An 18,215-nucleotide genomic window follows, 5' to 3' on the forward strand; every position below is an offset into this window, starting at 1 on the left:
CTCTCATCATCCGAGGGCTTTGGCCCAGAGTAACCCCGCTCGCGTGACCTTTCCCCTCCATTCCGCGCCTCCCGCGAGTCCGCGGGGCAGGGCGGCCGTTGGGTTCTCGTTTCCCTCCCCCTCCCTCTCTCCTGTCCTCTCCCCCGCCCCCACCCCGCCCCCCTTCCCCGACGGTGCTTCCAGACATGGCGGCGTTCAGCAAGTCCATTCCTCACAACTGCTATGAGATCGGCCACACCTGGCACCCGTCTTGTGGGGTCTCCTTCCTCCAGATCACCAGGGGTGCCTTGGAGGAGTCCTTGAAGATTTATGCGCCCCTGTACCTGGTGAGAGAGCCCCGCTCCCGGACCTAGCCCCGGCCCCCCCTCCTCCTGGCCTTGGGGGGGGAGGGTGGGCCAGACTGGGGTAGTCGAGGTTAGAGGGGCTGAGCTGGGGGATGACGCTCCGCGCCCAAGGGTCCGCCCCTCGCCCCCCGCCCCCTGAGCGCGTGAGCGAGCAGTCTGGTCGAGCTGTCATTCATCCTTGGGAGCCGGGAATGAGGAAGGGGGAGAGAGGATGGGCAAAGTCAGCGCCGCTCGCGATTGGGGACTGAATTCTGAACAGTTAAAAACAAATAAAGATGTATATGTCCGGGGGCATGGGTCCTAGCCTTTTAAATAGTGTGACTCTTGCCCCCAGGTCTGTGTCTTTAAAGAAATAAAAAGAATGCAGATTCTGGTTTCGGCCTTTTAAATCATTCGACTTGAGGGACCTACAGTGAGATCCGTGTCTGTGTCTTTTTAAAAAATTAGGAGGGTTTGAACTCCTACCTTTTAAATAGTTTCAGTTGATGTAACTGCTCCTGGAACCAGGTCTGTGTCTTTTTAAATAGTGTATACCAGAGTTCAGATCCTTGTCTTTTAAAGTGTCAATTGCTATACCTACCCCTAGATCCTGGTTTGAGTCTATTAAATAATGTAAGGGAGAATTGGAACCCTTTTCTTTTACATAGTATGAATTGCTATTCCTACTGTTAGTGAGGGTTTAGGTCCTTGCTTTTTAAATAGTTTGAATTGCTGAATTTATCCTGGGTCCCCTCTATGTCTTAAAAAGTGTAAATGAGGGCTTAGGTTCTTGCCCTTGAGAGTATCCTGGGATTCCGGACTATCTTTTTAAATAGTGTTTGTTAGGCTTCTTGTCTTATCTTTTAGTGTTAATTGCTGTATCTAAAAACAAGATCTAGGTCCTAGGCTTTTAAATAGTGTAAGAATTTAGGTCCTTGCTTTTTAAATAGTGTAAATTGCTGCACCTACTCTCAGATCCCCTATCTTTTAAAAAGTACTTTTTTGTTGTTGTTTTTGCTTGTTGTAAGAGAGAGAGAGCTAGTGTTCAGTGGGTTCAGGGAAGCTTTTAGGTGGTTTAGAAAGAAGGTAAGAATCCCAGCTTGTTGTTACAGAAAGAGAGCTGAATTTACAGTCATGGCACTTAAGTTGCAATACAATCATTTCAGAACCTTAAAAGGCCTAACCTCAGTGGGCCTCTGTTTCCTATCTGTAAAACAAGGAGGATGGACTCTGTGAGCTCTGGGGAACCCTTCTGTTCTAGATCTGTGTTTGAGGTCCTTGACTTTTTTATAGTGTGAGTGTTGGGTGAACTCTGGGATCCTGGCCCATGCTTTTTAGATAGTGAGGATTTAGGTCCATGCCTTGTTATTTTTGTTTTTGCTTCCTGTGAAAACTAGTTTTCAAGGGATGCTGAAAGCTTTGAGAAGGGCTAAGGATGCTAGTCTGGTTGGTGCTGAATTTAGGCATAGGACCCAAATTTGAATTCTAGCTGTCACTTTACCACCTTTGTGACTTTGGACAAGTCACTCCTCCTTTCTGGGCCTTATTTTCAACTGTGAAGTGGAAGAAATTATGACCTCTGATAACTTCTAGTTTTAGATCTAGGTTTCTTGCTTTTTCTTTTTTTCCCCCCCATGTGACAGTAGGCCACTGTTGCTAGGCAGCATAGGAAGTTTTATCTTAGTGGAATCACAGGCTTCTGGTGCTTGAGAATTTTTCAGTTCTTTCTCCAGGTTTCTAGACTAGACCAGTCAGTGTCTAGGAATTTGAGTAGTGTTATCTGAAGCTTGTCTTGGGGTTTGCAGCATGTACCTTTTCTTGAAAGTTGTTCAGAAGATTTTGCTTGGTGTCACATCAGATCTACTTATAATTCAAAAGTACTTCCTTTAGGGACCGACCAGTTTAAGAAAACTGAATATCCAGAAATTCATGTGAAGACGAATTTCACATTAAAAACACAATTTAAAAAGTACTTTTAGGGGGCAGCTGGGTAGCTCAGTGGAGCGAGAGTCAGGCCTAGAGGCAGGAGGTCCTAGGTTCAAACCCGGCCTCAGCCACTTCCCAGCTGTGTGACCCTGGGCAAGTCACTTGACCCCCAGTGCCCACCCTTACCAATCTTCCACCTATGAGACAATACACCGAAGTACAAGGGTTTAAAAAAAAAAGTACTTTTTTAGACATTATAGTTATTCTTTCTTTCAAATGGTGCCTTTAAAAAATTTTCTGTATTATTTTTGTAAGTAAATTATTTTATAAAACCAAAACTCCAAAACATATCCAAATAAACAAGTCATGAGTCAAATTTTTCATCTCCATAGCCTACTCCAACAATTCTTTCTCTGGAGGTGGATAGCATTCTTTTTCTTATAAGTCTGTCAGAATTGTTCTGTATCATTGTATTGCTATCAGTAGCAAAGTCTGTCATATTTGATCATCACATGGTACCTTTCTTAAGATTAAAGTTCTTTTAAAAATAATCTTGTTCATTGAAATATAGATGTTATTTCCTCACTTTTTTTTTAAACCCTTACCTTCCACCTTAGAATCAATACTATATATTGGTTCCAAGGCAGAAGAGTGGTAAGGGCTAGGCAATGGGGGTTAAATTACTTGCTCAGGATCACACAGCTAGGAAGTGTCTGAAGCCAGATTTGAACCTCAGACCCCCCATCTCTAGGCCTGACTCTGAATCCACTGAGCCACTCAGCTGCCCCCTATTTCCTCACTTCTGATATGTATTCCTGCCTTTTTTTTTTCTGTATTCTTTAAAGTGCTGCAAAACATCAATTAGATGTTCAATGAATACTGACCAAATTGGATGGTCAAAAAATCCCTGTTAGTTCAGACATGTGAGGTGGCTTGGTATAATTGAGAGAGTAAGAGGGCTTGAAATCAAAGTATCATAGTTTCTGCTTCATCTTTTCCACTTATTACTTATATGACTTAGAACAAATTACTTAATTTATCTAAGCTTGATTTTCTCATTTGCAAAATGAGCTTGTTATCCTTACAGTTTCTGACCTCATGAATAATTCATTTCAGCCAATACTGAACTCCTATGAGCCAAGGTTTTCTTTTAAGAAAAGTATTCATGTTTCTGAGGACTTAAAAATCCAATGGGATAGATACGTGTAATGCAAAATAGAAATGGAATATGAAAATATGTAAGACAGGAGTAAAGTGCAACTGAAGGATATAGAGATAATTTCTAATTCTGGAGGATCAAGGGAGGCTACAGGTGGGATTTCAGTTGTCAGAGATGTTGGGGAGTGGGCTAAGTCATGAAGGAGAAGAGTGTAAAGGGAATAGCAAATAGTCTGTATTGAAGGTATTCTAAAATAAAGAGGAATAAGGTGAGATATCATTAGAAAAGGAGACATTGTGGCAAATGCCACACAAATTGGAAAATAGAAGCAAGAATGCTGACTCAGGAATCTGAAGTTTTGAGTTCAACTTCCAACCTCTTATACTACCTCACTGTGACACTAGATTAGGTACTGTCTCCCTCAGCCTAAGATTTTTTTATCTGTAAACTAAAATGTTGGACTAAATGTTCTTTTCGATTACTTCATATTCTAGATCAATGATCTATGATCCTATGATAAGGTTGGAGCCAATCTACTCTGTCAGAGTTTCTTTTGAGAAATTTTTGAATGTAAACTGGGGAGTTTGTACTTTGTTCAGTAGGCAAAAGGGAATCAGAATTAGCTCCCTAATCTCCTTGTGGGAATTTGCATTGTTTTATTAGTACATAGTTATCTCAGACATTATTTTTTGAAACAGCTTATTTTTTTTCTCAACCTCCTTTTTTTTTCAAACTCCCCTCTTCTTAATGATGGTACCTCCATTGTTTCAGTCTGGTGGGTTTTCAACTTTCCAGGGATCCTTGATTCTTCCCTTCTCCCTTACTTACTCTGTAGTTAGTTGTGAAGTCTTGTTGATTCTATTTTCGAACCCTTTTTTCTACCCACATCACTACACCCCAGTTTAAAAAAACCTTTTTTATTTGAATATATTTATTTGAATATTTGAATATAGGATGATTATTCTTCCTGACCGAAGATCCAGCATTCATCCATTGTGCTACCTAACTTGCCCAGCATAGTGCCTTAGAAGATGCTTCCTAATTGCTTAATAAATTAATAGTCCTTTTTAAAGAAATAGTTTCTAAGTAATTTATTCAGAATCTTGTGATTATTTTACTGAATCAGTAAATACTATTCAAAATAACATAAAATTATTACTTTTTCTCCTCTCATCCCTTTATCTGGAGAGGAACCAGCCCCATGAACCATTTTAACCTCTTGGACATATTCTGAAAAGAAAAAACAGGATAGAGAGGTTAGAGTCATAGACTTTCAGTTACCTTTTGGGAGGAAATATTTGAATGCTGGGAATAAAGGACAAACTGGCTGAAACACTGATAGGTTGATTAGTATTTTGGAGGAAGAAAAACACTGGGCAAGGCACAAACCTGCTCCGAAATAAAAAGTGTCTAAAGGTTCATAATTCCTTTTGCCTCAAGAAGTGACATTTATTTAGAGTTTTTTTAAAAAAAGAAAAAAATGACAAAAGTGATGTCCTTTGTTCTCTCACCTTATAGTTCCTTCTCTCATCCAAAAGAGGTAGGACCTTGTGTAAAATTCAGTGGGGATGCCCTTAAATGAGATTCGACACATGGAGAAGTGGCTCCTCAATGGTAGTGTTTTAGAAAGGCTCTATATCTTGCAAGTGTTCTATGTCACCATGTTGACAGGCATGGAACACCCTTAGGAGGATAGTACCCTTCATAGCTAATGCTGTGAATATGATTCTCCTGGTGGGTGGGAAGGGTCCTAGTTAGTAACCAAAGATACCTGCTGCATATCAGCACCTTTAGTATTAGGCATAAGCACCTCATTGTAGATTGAGTAAACTTCTGTGGAGATATATCATATTCCTTTTGGTCCATGTCTCAATGTATTGCATAGATAATAAAGTCATGAGCATGCATTTTCTTAATCAGTGGATCTTCCTTTCAGCAGGTATTGATATTAAGCCAGATAATAGCTTGATTAATGATAGTTCAAATAGATCAAACAACTTCCACCTCCCTTGTGTTACATTTAAGTCAAATTGGTGAATGCTTTCCATTATCATCTATTTTTTCTTGACTAAAATACTGTTAAGATCCCTCGTAAACATTTTGGTAATTCCTAGTACACCCGATAGTATGGTGACTGATAACAGTACCCCCAGAGTATTGTCCCTGAGTTTCTGGAATGTCTTAAGCCTGGTCTTTGAAATCACAGCTTAACATTTCTTCAGTGTTGTCTGATTTGGCAGCTTGATGTATCTGGGTGATAGATATTTCTGAGTAAGCATGTCAGAGACAGCCTTGGGTACTCCTGATAATATGGGAAGCTTCCATCTACAACTTCTGAACCTTAGTTCCTCTAATGAAGTCATGGAATTAGATACCTATGTAATCTCCCAGTACCATCATTGTCTTTTGGATCTGTGGGACTAGCTTTATAGTGGGTGCCCAAACTAGTGTTTTTATGACTTTTAAATCCAGTTCAATCTTTGCAAAGTAGAAATGGCAAAGGAAGCAGCTTTCCTAGTTCTAGACTGGGCTTGAGAGATAAATTATAACCCTTGTCAGAAGGAAGAATTGCACTTTGCTAAATGACAGATGGGTTTTAAAAATTATTAACATATATGCCACTAAGAAAAGGTTTTCAGAAGTTCTTAATATCAAAGCCATCCAAAATTTTATTCCAGTTTCTCGCTTAAAAACTGAAAACAAAAAACAAAAAAAAACTGTTACCTTGTATCTTAGACTTAATACTAAGTATCAGTTCCAAGGCAGAAGAGTGGTAAGGACTGGGGGGGGGGGGAGAGGAGGGGCTTTAAGTGACTTGCCAAAGGTCACACAGCTAGCATGCTTCTGAGGCTAGATTTGAACACAGGATCTTTCATCTTTTGGCCTGGCTATCTATCTATTGAAACTTATAGCTTTTCCTCCAATTTCTCTTAATGATACCTTCAAGGATCATTTTATTAAGGTTATTGTGCCTGGATCAGAAACCCTAACTAGCAGACATGATTCTAGGAACTAGCATAATAACAATTATTTATTTGATCTGTGCTCTCATCATGAGGGTAATTAGAAATCTTGAGGTTCAGGTGAATATGATTGGTATTGGTATTTCTTTAAGTGGAGCTGATCTAGGCCTTCTAATAATAATAGTAACAATAACGGGTGATATTTCTATATAAAATTACTTCCATATATTATTTCACTTGAACCCTCCTATCTACCTTGTGAGATATCTTTTGTGATTCTTGACCATATCCATCCAATGTATTGGGGGCCTTTTAAATACCTTGACATTTTGTAGATAACTTTGGATCATGCCTATAGTATATCTCTCACTATTAATACATGATTGACTCATATTCTTTTTTGGTCATATCTCTCTTGATTACATCCTTCATCCTATTGTTTCTGTATGCTTTATCATTGGTAATGTGCTGCAATCTATTCACTCCTGTGATGTTCCTCTCCATTGCCCTTTGGGTGGTGTATATCCTAATTTTTTTTTCTTTTCTGGGGTGTTTATTGTACCTTAATGTCAAATTTGGGTTAAGTGTTTGGTCAGAGGCTTTCTAGTTTCTAAGCTTTGTCTGTTGTCTGCTGGCTTTCAAGTGTCACCCGCAGCTTCCCCAAAATTCCCATTTAATTTCTTGTTGCCAACCTGTACTAAATTGAACAGTGATGGGGAAAGGATGTCTGCGTTTCGTTCCTTCACCTTTTTTTGTTTATCATGAGGGATGTGGACAAGACCAATTCCAAGGTTCCTTCCAGTTCTTACGGTCTATAACCATCTACTCTTTTTTCATCACTCTGGATGAGGGTGCATTAGTTCCCGGTAAGCAGAGACGGCACTGGAATCAAGTTTTCCAGTTATCATCTTCATGTTCCCTCTTCACACACATGTGGTGAACCCAGCCCCGACATGTTTCACACTGCAGCATGGTGAACACATCACTGTTGCCCTCATCGGTGAGTCTGTTACAATAGGAACACATGTCATCCACGCTAACTGACACCGCCAGGGCACTGTCCCCTTCCTGGGAGCTGTCTAGGGCTTCTGGAAGGTTCACAAACGTTGGCCAGATCTTGGTGTCAGAGTCCTCTTCAGAGGATTCCTCCTCGAGGCTGTCAGGGTAGTCTTCATCTTCATCATCATTGTAGGAGTCTCTGTTCTGCAGAAGGAGAATCTTCTGCAAGTGCTGATCCCAGTCTACCTGGTTTAGATTCACTACCAAGGAGAGCAAGCTCCTCACAAAGGAGTTGGTCTTTTCCAGGAGCCCATGGGTTTGGGGGTGATAGACAACAATCAGATCACACTTGATTTTGGTCTCCGCTCTCAGAATCTGAATCAGCTGTTGGACAAGCCCGCTGCACTGGGTACTGACGATTCTTTCTGGAAAGCCAAATCGATGGACCAACTTGAGGATCTGCTCGGCTGTCTCCTCAGGGGAGCAGGTCTTCATGGGGGCGGCCTCAACCCAGCGGGTGAAGTGGTCTACGACCACGAAGATGAAGCGAGCCCCCCTCGCCGTCTGCTTCATGGGCCCCACCAGCTGGAGGCCGACGAGGTGGAACAGCCCTCTGGCCTGGGCTGCAGGGAGCTCCCTTTGGGATTGGAGGGACTTCTTCTTAACCTTCAGTGGCAAAGGTGGGTCTGCCTTAATCCCTGTTGTGCCTTCTTTCTTAGAAGTTCGGGCTGACTTGGTTTTCTTGAAGGACTCTGTTTCCCCCATCTTGCCAGCTCGAGTTTCCTTCTCAGTTAGCTTGTCTTTCTGGCACTTCTTACATTCTTTGACCCATCTGCGGGAGTCATAGACCACCCCCGGCCAGTAGTAGGACTTGGTGACATTGCCGCCGGTCTTGCGGATTCCCAGGTGGCCCGCCTTGGAGATGTGGGCTTCCAGGAAGGCTTTTCTCTTCTCCTCCAGGGTAAAGAGGATCTTCTGTTTCTTGCCTCGGCCCTTGTAGTACAGGTGGTTTTCTTTCAGAAGGGTCAAAAAGCCTTTAGCTGCCCACAGTGCCGTGGGGGGGCACTTAAAGGGGTAAATAAATACAAAGTGGGGGTCAGGAAAGGCCTCCAGTAGGAAGCAGGGGGTGGGGCCCGAGGCAGGATGGGACGTAGTCTCGGAGGGAGCAGAGGAGAAATGGGAGGCTAAGAGGTTGAAGGGTCTAGCTCTTCTCCCTATCCAAATTTTTTAAAGGCAGTGGTATTCCATGGTGAATGGATGAAGTCTGGGGATTGCCATCCATCTAATCAGAGTGTCATTGAATAGTTATATCTTCAAGGAATCATTGTAAGTTATGTAAGGGAAATGCTTTGTTGGAAGATAGCCTCTAAGGTAGTGTTTTGCTTCATGGAATCAAATTCTTTTTTTTTTTTTTATAGTCAACAAATAATAAACATAATGAAATCTTTTTTAATTTTAACCTCCCAACAACTATTTGAGGTTCATGCTATTATTTCTCCATTTTACAGTTGAGGAAACTGAGAGGCAATGAATAAATGGAGATTTTGAACCTTGGACTGCATCCCCCATAAGTCCCTTAGTATTTCCCAAAATTCCCTTTAATCTCTCTTGAGCCTCCACGATTGCATGGTCACATTATTGTTTTATAAGTTCTGTAGCTCCTCCTCTTTCTATTTTTGCTCTTGGGAGCAGGCTGGTTAGTATCTTTTAACTAATCTCTTTTGTTAGTTTATTATTAATAAAACTTTATAAAAATATAATATTTAGTTCTTGTATATTAATTTTAATCTCTATAGGAAACAGGTAAAGTGATTTGCCCCAAATCACATAGCCCATAAGTATCTGAGGCCATATTTAAACTCAGGCCTATGCTATGCCTATAATTCAGTTCTTTTGATAGTATATCTCAGTGGTTCCCAAACTTTTTTGGCCTACCGCCCCCTTTCCAGAAAAAATATCACTTAGCGCCCCCTGTCACATATTATCACTGCCCTCTTACAGTTATTCACTGCCCCCAAATGCACCTGTGGCCATCACCGCCTCCCTGCATCGCTGCAGCACCCACCAGGGGGCCCATCAGTGGCGCCCACTTTGGGAATCACTGGTATATCTGGTATCCACTTATCTTGCATTTAGAGTTCTCTGCAGTAGATGTTGGCCTATAAGCCACATTTATTTTAATAGTTTTTTTCTTCCTGTCCTTTATCAGCAGTACAAGGGAAGTTGGCCAAACAAGTGTCTATAAAGTGATGTTTCTTGTTGTCTTTGTTTAATGAAATCAACTTGGACAGCTCCTTTACTTATTTTCATGGTGAATCTATGAGCCTTCCTGCTATGTAGTTACAATGTCTTTTATAGATTTTAGTTTAATTTATATCAAGAATGTTGATATTGATGTACTTAATATAAGCCTTGGATTATGTGAGCCCATCATGATAGTACAATTTGAAAGAAAAAATTACCTTTTAACACTGAACTCAAGAGCTTCCAAGTTCCTTTATTTTTGTTGTCATTAATCTTTTTTATCAAATAGAGTAGCATAGATATGGAACTAGAAAATCAGATCTAATCTTGTCTGCACAGATAGACTGTTTACTCATTTGTTAACTTATACAATGGCACTCCTGAAACATGGTTTTCTTATCATAATCATTAACAAACCCTTATGGAGCTCCTTGTTTCCTAGGTGTTTCTGTTGGCTTTGGGGATTACCAAGGGACCTAAACTTAAGTCTCTTTTCTCTGGGGACCAAATCATCTTATTTGGATGCATAGACTGTCTTGTATTGCTATTTATTTCTTATGTATATGCTTTATTACATGTAGTATAGGATTCAGAACTAGAGGGGAACATCTAAATTTTTAGAGCAGGATCATATCTAGTAAATAGCAGAGCTGAGATATGGGCATGCTTTTGTCATACATTTATGTATATGTGTGTGTATTTTCTATGTACAGTTTAATGTAGATAGAAATAAATGCACATAGTAGATACACATATGGATAAATACACATATGTGCATATATGTGTATATATAAATATTCAAAAGCAGAAGTATATGATGAGAGAGACCTGTTTTGCTAGTAGTTCATGTGAAATAAGTATGTTTTTCAGTGCTGTTTTTTTGCATTATTATGATCATTGTGTAAATTTCTTAGTATGAAATAGCTCATCTTTTGATTTTTTAAAAACAGTTCTAAAATAGTAAATTGCTATTCTCTTCCCACAGTTTCCTTTTTCTAGGATGACATTCCTAGTTCTTTCAACTATAACCATCCAGTTTTTCATTTTCTGGACTTTTCTTTGTTTGTCATAACCTTTTTAGAATGTGGTATCCAAAATGGAACTAGAGTAGTGTGACCAATGCAGATAGGAGCAGTACTACCATCTTCTCAATGCTGAACGTTATATTTCTTTTAGTTCTGTTTAAGATTCAGTTTGTTTTCTTGATTACTATATCATATTGCTGTCTGAGTTTCAAATTAAAAACTCCCTTACTTTTTTAGATCACGAGCTAGTAGCTATACTTCCTCTTTCTGGTCCTTGTGAAGTTGATATTTGAACCCATTTTATCTTGTTAGATTTGGTTCATTGTTTATAAAATCTTTATGAATCCTGACTCTCTTCTAGTTTATTTGCGATTCCTCCTAGCTTTGGGGTTGTCTTTAGATTTATAAGTAGGCCATATATGCCTTTATCCAAGTCACTGATAAAAAAAAAATTAAATTTTACAGATTTCAAGGGTTCTATATTGGAATCCTTCCAAGTTGACACTATATTTTTAGGTTTAATTGTTTGACTAGTTCTTAAATCCATTTAATTGTAGTATTGTTTAGCCACATCTCTCCATGTTTCACACAGTATAACATGAGAAACTTTGATAGATGCTTTACTATTGTTGGTTTGACTAGAGACAAATCAATTACTTGCTCTTGGACCCAAATAACACGAGCAAATCAGACAAGACTGATCTTTGAGCTTCTTCCTAGTTCTAAATCTGTGATCTTAATGTAACTAAACTCTAGGTTAATTATTTTTGATCATTCTCTTGATCAAGTAGCGTAGTGATTTCAGCCCACTTGACTCCATGTAATATATAGTGGGAACTTAACAAATTCTTATTGATTTGTTGATTGATTGAAAAAAGGAGATGGAATTTGTCTGGCATAACTTGTTTTTGCTGAAACCATGCCAAATTTTTTTAATCACATATTTTCCTATATATTCTGTAACTATCCTATTAATACTATACTCTAGAATTTTGTTAGTAATTTAGTTGGAGCTTACTAGTCAATACTTTGCAGTTTTCCTTCTTTTGGAAATGAGGCTTTAAATTTGCTCATCTCCAGTCCTGGCATGTCACCAGTTTTTTCTACTTTTTCAAGTGTTATTTGATAGAAGCTCAGTTTTTCACGTTAACGGTTTCTTTCAGTATTCTAGGACAAATGTGTCAGATAGCAAAACTTCTTGGGGCTAAATCTGATTAAAACAATTGGAAATGTTTAACCAAAAACATGATGAAACACAGATAATGTTAATTTGTGGCTTTCTTAAGTCAATATGTAGAGCAGTAGAAAGTGCACTGAACTTTAAGTCAGGGTTTGCCTCTTGTCTCCACCTCTTTACCAAGCCATGTGACCAGTGGTTTAACCTGATTTTCTATATTTGAAAATCGGGGTAATTTTTTTTTTTTTTTTTTTTGTATTTTTAAACCCTTAACTTCTGTGTATTGGCTCTTAGGTGGAAGAGTGGTAAGGGTGGGCAATGGGGATCAAGTGACTTGCCCAGGGTCACACAGCTGGGAAGTGTCTGAGGCCAGATTTGAACCTAGGACCTCCTGTCTCTAGGCCTGACTCTCAATCCACTGAGCTACCCAGCTGCCCCGGGGTAATTCTTATACTATGTATTTCATATGGCTATTGTAAGGAAAGTGCTTCACATGTTTTAAAATTTTTTTTAAAGATCTGTGATTTCTGTGGGTATACTGTAGATATTCCCTGCTCTGAAGCAGATCTCAATTCCTCTTTGCTTTATTGCAGGGTTTGATGAGTTTCAGAGGCTCCCCCCACCAAAATTATCATGTAGTAATTAGCTGTCTGATTTGAGCCTATAGCTGTACATAGCAGATATATTGACTTTTACTGGATCTATATCATTCTTTTCAGTTTAGTAGGATCTGCCAGATCTTATGCCTCCTGGCCTAGTCTTAGAGAAACTCAGGGTTATTTCCTTTGGAATAGAATTTTAGAGAGGAGCTCATTAGTTTTGGAATAAAATCAGAACATTCGTGCTCTTTATTGCCAAATATTAACTTTAGAGAGTGAGTAGATCATCTGACCTTCCTGAATTTCAGTTTTCTGAATAGGATTAAAATGGGGTTAAAATAATACTCAGCACTCCTGGGAAGTGTTGCTATGAGGCTCTGATATAGTCTATCAGAAAAAGGATACAGGGACAGTGATACAGGGACAGTGATGGACTGACTGATGTTCTATGTTTATTGTCCTACCACCAACTTGGTTGAATTGAGAGAGGCTTGTAGTTATGTTGATTGCAGTGTGATTAATTTTTTGTCCACAGAATATTTAATTCAGTTAAAAGAATCATTTGTTTTTTTAAGGACTTGAACAATTCTTAGTCTGTTAATATAGTTATTATTAAGGCATTAATTAACCCATTAAGCTTCATGCAACATTACTTATATAGTTTTACAAATGAATAAAACATTAAATAGCTACTATTCTCTGCAGAGTTCTGTGCTTGTCTCTGGGAAAGACATACAGATAGATAAGGCTCCTTGAATGGAGATCTGGAATGTGGCATCTTTTATGTTGTTGCTTAACTTTTCTTATGTACACTTGAACATAATCCATATTTCTTTTAAAATGTTTTGTAACTTGGACTTTTCACCAATTTACTTGGTCTCCCTTTTCTTAGAATCCTAGGTCACAATTTTATATGAAATTTTACTGTTTCTTCATTTAACCAACAACCCTTTTTTACCAACAAATATCAATTTAATATTAGGTTTCATCTAGTACACAGAAAACACAAGAAGTAATTCCTATCCTCAATAAACTTGCTGTCTTATTGGGTTTGTACACTATAGGTATACTATTAGTGAGCATGCATCTAAGATACTGTTTATTTGTAGTTTTGTGAGTGTAGTATATAATTAGGACTATAGGAGTTCAGAGAAGGGAGAGCTAAATATGGGCTGAAGTTGACAGAGGAGAGGTCTTCCTGGGAAGAGGCAGGATATAACTGTAGAGGCTGAAAGAATGTGTAGAATTTCATCAGGGGATTCCAAGTGATTAGAATAGCATGTACAAAGACCCAAAGACATGAATGAACATATTCTGTTTATGAAATGGTTGAAAAGTTGGCTTAACTAGAAAAGAAGTTTGGATATAGGAATTTAGATTAAATGACTTGCCTAGGATCAAAAAGCCAGCATGATTAGAGGATGACTTCAAGAATATATCTTTACCCATTGTGTTATGCTGCCTCTTAACTAACTTTTTAAACTGATTAACATTTTAACAACACCATAATATGAAAATAATAAAAACTCTCTTTGCTGGAGGAGATAAAATGATGTAGTGGAAAGAGTACTGGCCAAACTGGTGTTTTGAGAGCCTGGATTCTTGTTTGATTGGTGCCACTGCAAGAATTATGTAGTAATATCAATTTGACAGGAAGAGGAATTGGAGAGGGGAAAAAGGAGAAGCAGGGATTTTGATTAGGTTGTCTAGTAACGATTCTCTTCAAAGATGTTTGGGGACAGTGGGATTAGAGAAGATTGAATGGATTTGGAAAATGTTCAATATCGAAGTAGAATTATTAGGATTTGGAAACTCTTTAGATATGAGAGATGTGGGACAATGTCAAATCAGAGGTAATACTAAATTTTTATATTTAGAACAGAGGATTATTGGTTTGACCACTGACAGAAATAGCAAAGTTAAAAGAAAGAAATTTTATCCACCTTTGGATGTTTTCCAGCTTCTTAGTGTCTCGCTTAAAATCTGATACCCTAGAACTGAATGCAATTGCAGCTTTTTGAAAGGTAGAAGCAGTAAGTGACTTTAGTTTCAGGTATTTATTAGGCTGGCACATATATGTTTTTTGTTTTTTTTAACCCTTGTACTTCGGTGTATTGTCTCATAGGTGGAAGATTGGTAAGGGGCAATGGGGGTCAAGTGACTTGCCCGGGGTCACACAGCTGGGAAGTGGCTGAGGCCGGGTTTGAACGCACATATATGTTTGATGAAGAAATCATCTTGACTTCCTATTTAAATGAAGATTCTTCACTGTCTTGAAGAAATTGTTTTTTTTAGACAGTCTTATTTTGAACTATACTTTAGTCTCTCATGGGAAGTTCTAGTTCTTTGAAAATTTGTGTTAAGAAAGATCCTTTGCTATTTTAAAACTTTTAGCAAAATAGGATGATTTTTAAAAAAATATATAAACTTATTGTTAGGTTTCCCATTTAGTTTGAAGTTAATAATAATATAAAGGCAGAATGATTAAAGATAATTAAGCATTGATCCAGTCTTCAAGATTTAAAGATTTATTCAGAGGTTATCCCTCCCCCCAACTTCTTGTATATTTTTGTTTTGACACAGACAACTTCACTACATTTTTCTTCCTTTTCCATACAACCAAATAGAGCAATTACTACTTGTATTAGGTGCCAGTTTCCATTTTGTAGTTTTGAGAGTTTGATAATAGAAAGATGTGTATTTTTAGTAATTTAATGCAAATATTGTATTTAACTTCAATTTTTTGTCTTTTAGTGTTGTCTTCATTCACACTGTTGTAGTCACTGTATATGTTGCTCTTTAGGTTCTGCTCACTTTGTTTTGCCTCAGTTCATGCAATTCTTTCCATATTCTGAAATTTTCATATGTATTGTTCCTTATGGCAAGATAATATTCATTTATTATTGCTATATTTCAGTTCTTGGCCACATGATTTGTTTCCAGCTTGTTACTATTACAGATAGTGCAACTGTAATTTTGGTATATAGATAGTGCAACTATACTTTTGGTATAGAGTATCTTTTCTTTCACTAATAGGATCTTGGGCTAGATATTCAAAAGAGAGATCTCTGGATCTGAGTGTAAAAATAATTTAATAACTTTTTCCTTGCATGTTTGCTATCCTGTCACTTCTCCAATATTTATTTCTTCTCTTATTGTCTTTCAAAAGGTATAAAATGATACCTTAGAGATGTTTTAATTTGCATTTTAGTAGTGATTTTGAATAGTTTTAGAATTGGTTTTTAATAACATTTAATTAAAAACTGCTCATATGTAATACTTTTATGACTGATTTGTATCAATTCTCCAGATTTTTGTTGTCAGTAAAAAGTTTATATATGTCAGAGATTTTTGATTTAAAGAATTTTTTCCCCAATCTCAGTTTTTTTCTTCTATTTTTAGTTATATCAGTTTTGTTTGTGCAAAAACTTTTGTAATAGGAAATAAGTATTTTGTCTCTTATAATTGCCTATATCCTATATGTGGTTAGAAATTTTCCCCTAGCCACAGTTGTGAAAGAGTGTAGGTGACTTTTCTTGTAACTATACATGGTATGAGTTTCATATTTACATTTTTTTCTACATTGGAATTTTTAATGGCATATGTGGTAAGGTACTGGTTTAAACCTGTTTGCCATCAAATTGGTTTTTAGTTTTTGGAAGCTCTTATCAAATAAAAAGTTCTTCCTCCATTAGTTTTTTTTCCCTTGGGAAATATAGACTTCTGTAAGCATTGGTTTCTAGGTCTTGTTTATCTAACCTATTTTTATATTTTATCCAATATCCAATTTATAGTATAATTTGATATTGGATGAATCTTAATTTTTGTTTCCCCTACCATTATTTCACTTGATATTTGTTGTAAACCTTTTTCCTCTGAATTTTGTTCTTATATTTCTCTAATTCTATGAAGTATTTTCTTGAAATTTGGTTGGTAGAGTAATAGATTTTTAGATTCATTTGTTTAGTAATCCCCATTTTTATTATGTCGATAGGGCTCATCCTTGAATTTTTCAAGGTCTTTTGTATTTTAAAAAATATTGTTTCATAGGTTTATTTATATAGGTCCTGGTATTTGTTGTTGCTTATTCTTAGGGTTTTTTGTTATTGTTGTTTGTTTTGTATTTTGAAATTACTCTAGGTCAGATTTCTCTTTGTTATCTTTTACTTCTGAATCTTTATTTTTAATGTATAGAAATAGTGATGATTTTTTTTTTGGATACAAAGAAATCCATTGGACAGGGACTATAGAAACCATCTAGTTCAACCTGTGCTTGAATGAGAATCTTCATTTCTGTAACTTACTCAACAAGTAATCACATGACCTATTATTTTGTTTTATTTTGCTGATGCTTTTAGTTGTCTTGATTACTTTTAAGAATTGATCTTAAGGATTTTCTTTACAAACTATTTTCTTTTATTTAGATAGGGATAATTTTTCTCTTCTTTGCCAATACTGTCCCTTTAATTTATTTTTCTTGTCTTAAATGCTATAATTTTTGGTACTATATTTAATTGTAGTGTTGGCATTTAGCACCCTTACTTTACTTAGATCTTTTTGGAAAAAAAATCGAATATTTCTTCATTATAAATAATCCTGACTTTTGGATTTACATAAATGTTTTCGAACATAGTAAAGAAAGGCATTTCCATAATGTTTTTCTTGAGTGTATTTTTCCATACATGGTGAAAGGCCTTTTCAGCATCTATTAACATATGAATGTGTTTTTTGTTGCTAATAATGTGCTTAATTATACTAATAGTTTTCTTAGTATTAAAAAACTCTTAATGCTTATTACCTGTATGACCTAGATTAACTTCTTGGGTCCCCATTTCTTCATTTGTAAAATGAAAGCATTGGATTGGATAGTTTCTGAATTCTTTTCTAGCTCTAGATCTATTATTATTTGAATTTCCATGTTTTTGTGAAGTTACCTTATATAGCCTTCCAGGATTGTAACCTTTGTTGTCCTTGATTCCTTATCACATATAACTCATTACATGTTCACCCTGGTCACAGATCTTGTACCTTCCCCCTCTATCTAATACGCCCCTTTTTCATTATTTATAGCCAACACTTTAATCCAGACCCTCACAACCGTTCCACCTACTGAATGTTGCAGTTGTTCTTTTTTTTTTGATTTAAATATTTTATTTTTTTTTTTAGAAAAATTTTCCATGGTTCCATGATTCATGTTTTTACTTTCCCCTCCACACCCCTTACCTCCCCCCCCAATATCGAACGCACATTTCCACTGGTTTTAACATGTGTCATCAATCAAGACTTATTTCCATATTAATGATAGTTATATTGGTGTAGTCGTTTCAAGTCTACATCTGCAATCATGTCTGCATCAACCCATGTGTTCAAGCGGTTGTTTTTCTTCTGTGTTTCCTCTCCTGTAGTTCTTCCTCTGAATGTGGGTAGTGTTCTTTTCCATAAGACCCTCCAGATTGTCCTGGGCCATTGCATTGCTGCTAGTACAGAAGTCCATTACATTCAGTTGTGCCATAGTGTATCAGTCTTTGTGTACAATGTTCTTCTGGCTCTGCTCCTTTCACTCTGCATCAATTTCTGGAAGTCATTCCAGTTGACATGGAATTCCTCCAGTTTATTACTCCTTTGAGCACAATAGTATTCCATCACCAGCAGATATCACAATTTGTTCAGCCATTCCCCAATTGAAGGGCATCCCCTTGTTTTCCAGTTTTTTGCCACCACAAAAGTGCGGTTTTAAATATTTTTGTGCAAGTCTTTTTCTCTATGATCTCTTTGGGGTACAAACCCAGCAATGCTATGG

The 18,215-nt window shown here is 37.3% G+C and overlaps 1 protein-coding gene across 2 annotated transcripts in view; it reads left to right on the plus strand.

The window, feature by feature from the left end:
• Positions 1-185: 185 nt before the first annotated feature.
• The window catches only part of TMEM135 (transmembrane protein 135), a 386,383-nt gene continuing 368,353 nt past the window's right edge, over positions 186-18,215 (plus strand). For both annotated transcript variants that reach the window (XM_044668213.1, XM_044668214.1), the window contains exon 1: positions 186-326. In XM_044668213.1, the coding sequence (XP_044524148.1) occupies positions 186-326 (141 nt within the window). The remainder of the gene's footprint in view (positions 327-18,215) is intronic.

This window comes from Gracilinanus agilis, chromosome 3 (assembly GCF_016433145.1).
Source record: "Gracilinanus agilis isolate LMUSP501 chromosome 3, AgileGrace, whole genome shotgun sequence".
Lineage (NCBI taxonomy): Eukaryota > Metazoa > Chordata > Mammalia > Didelphimorphia > Didelphidae > Gracilinanus > Gracilinanus agilis.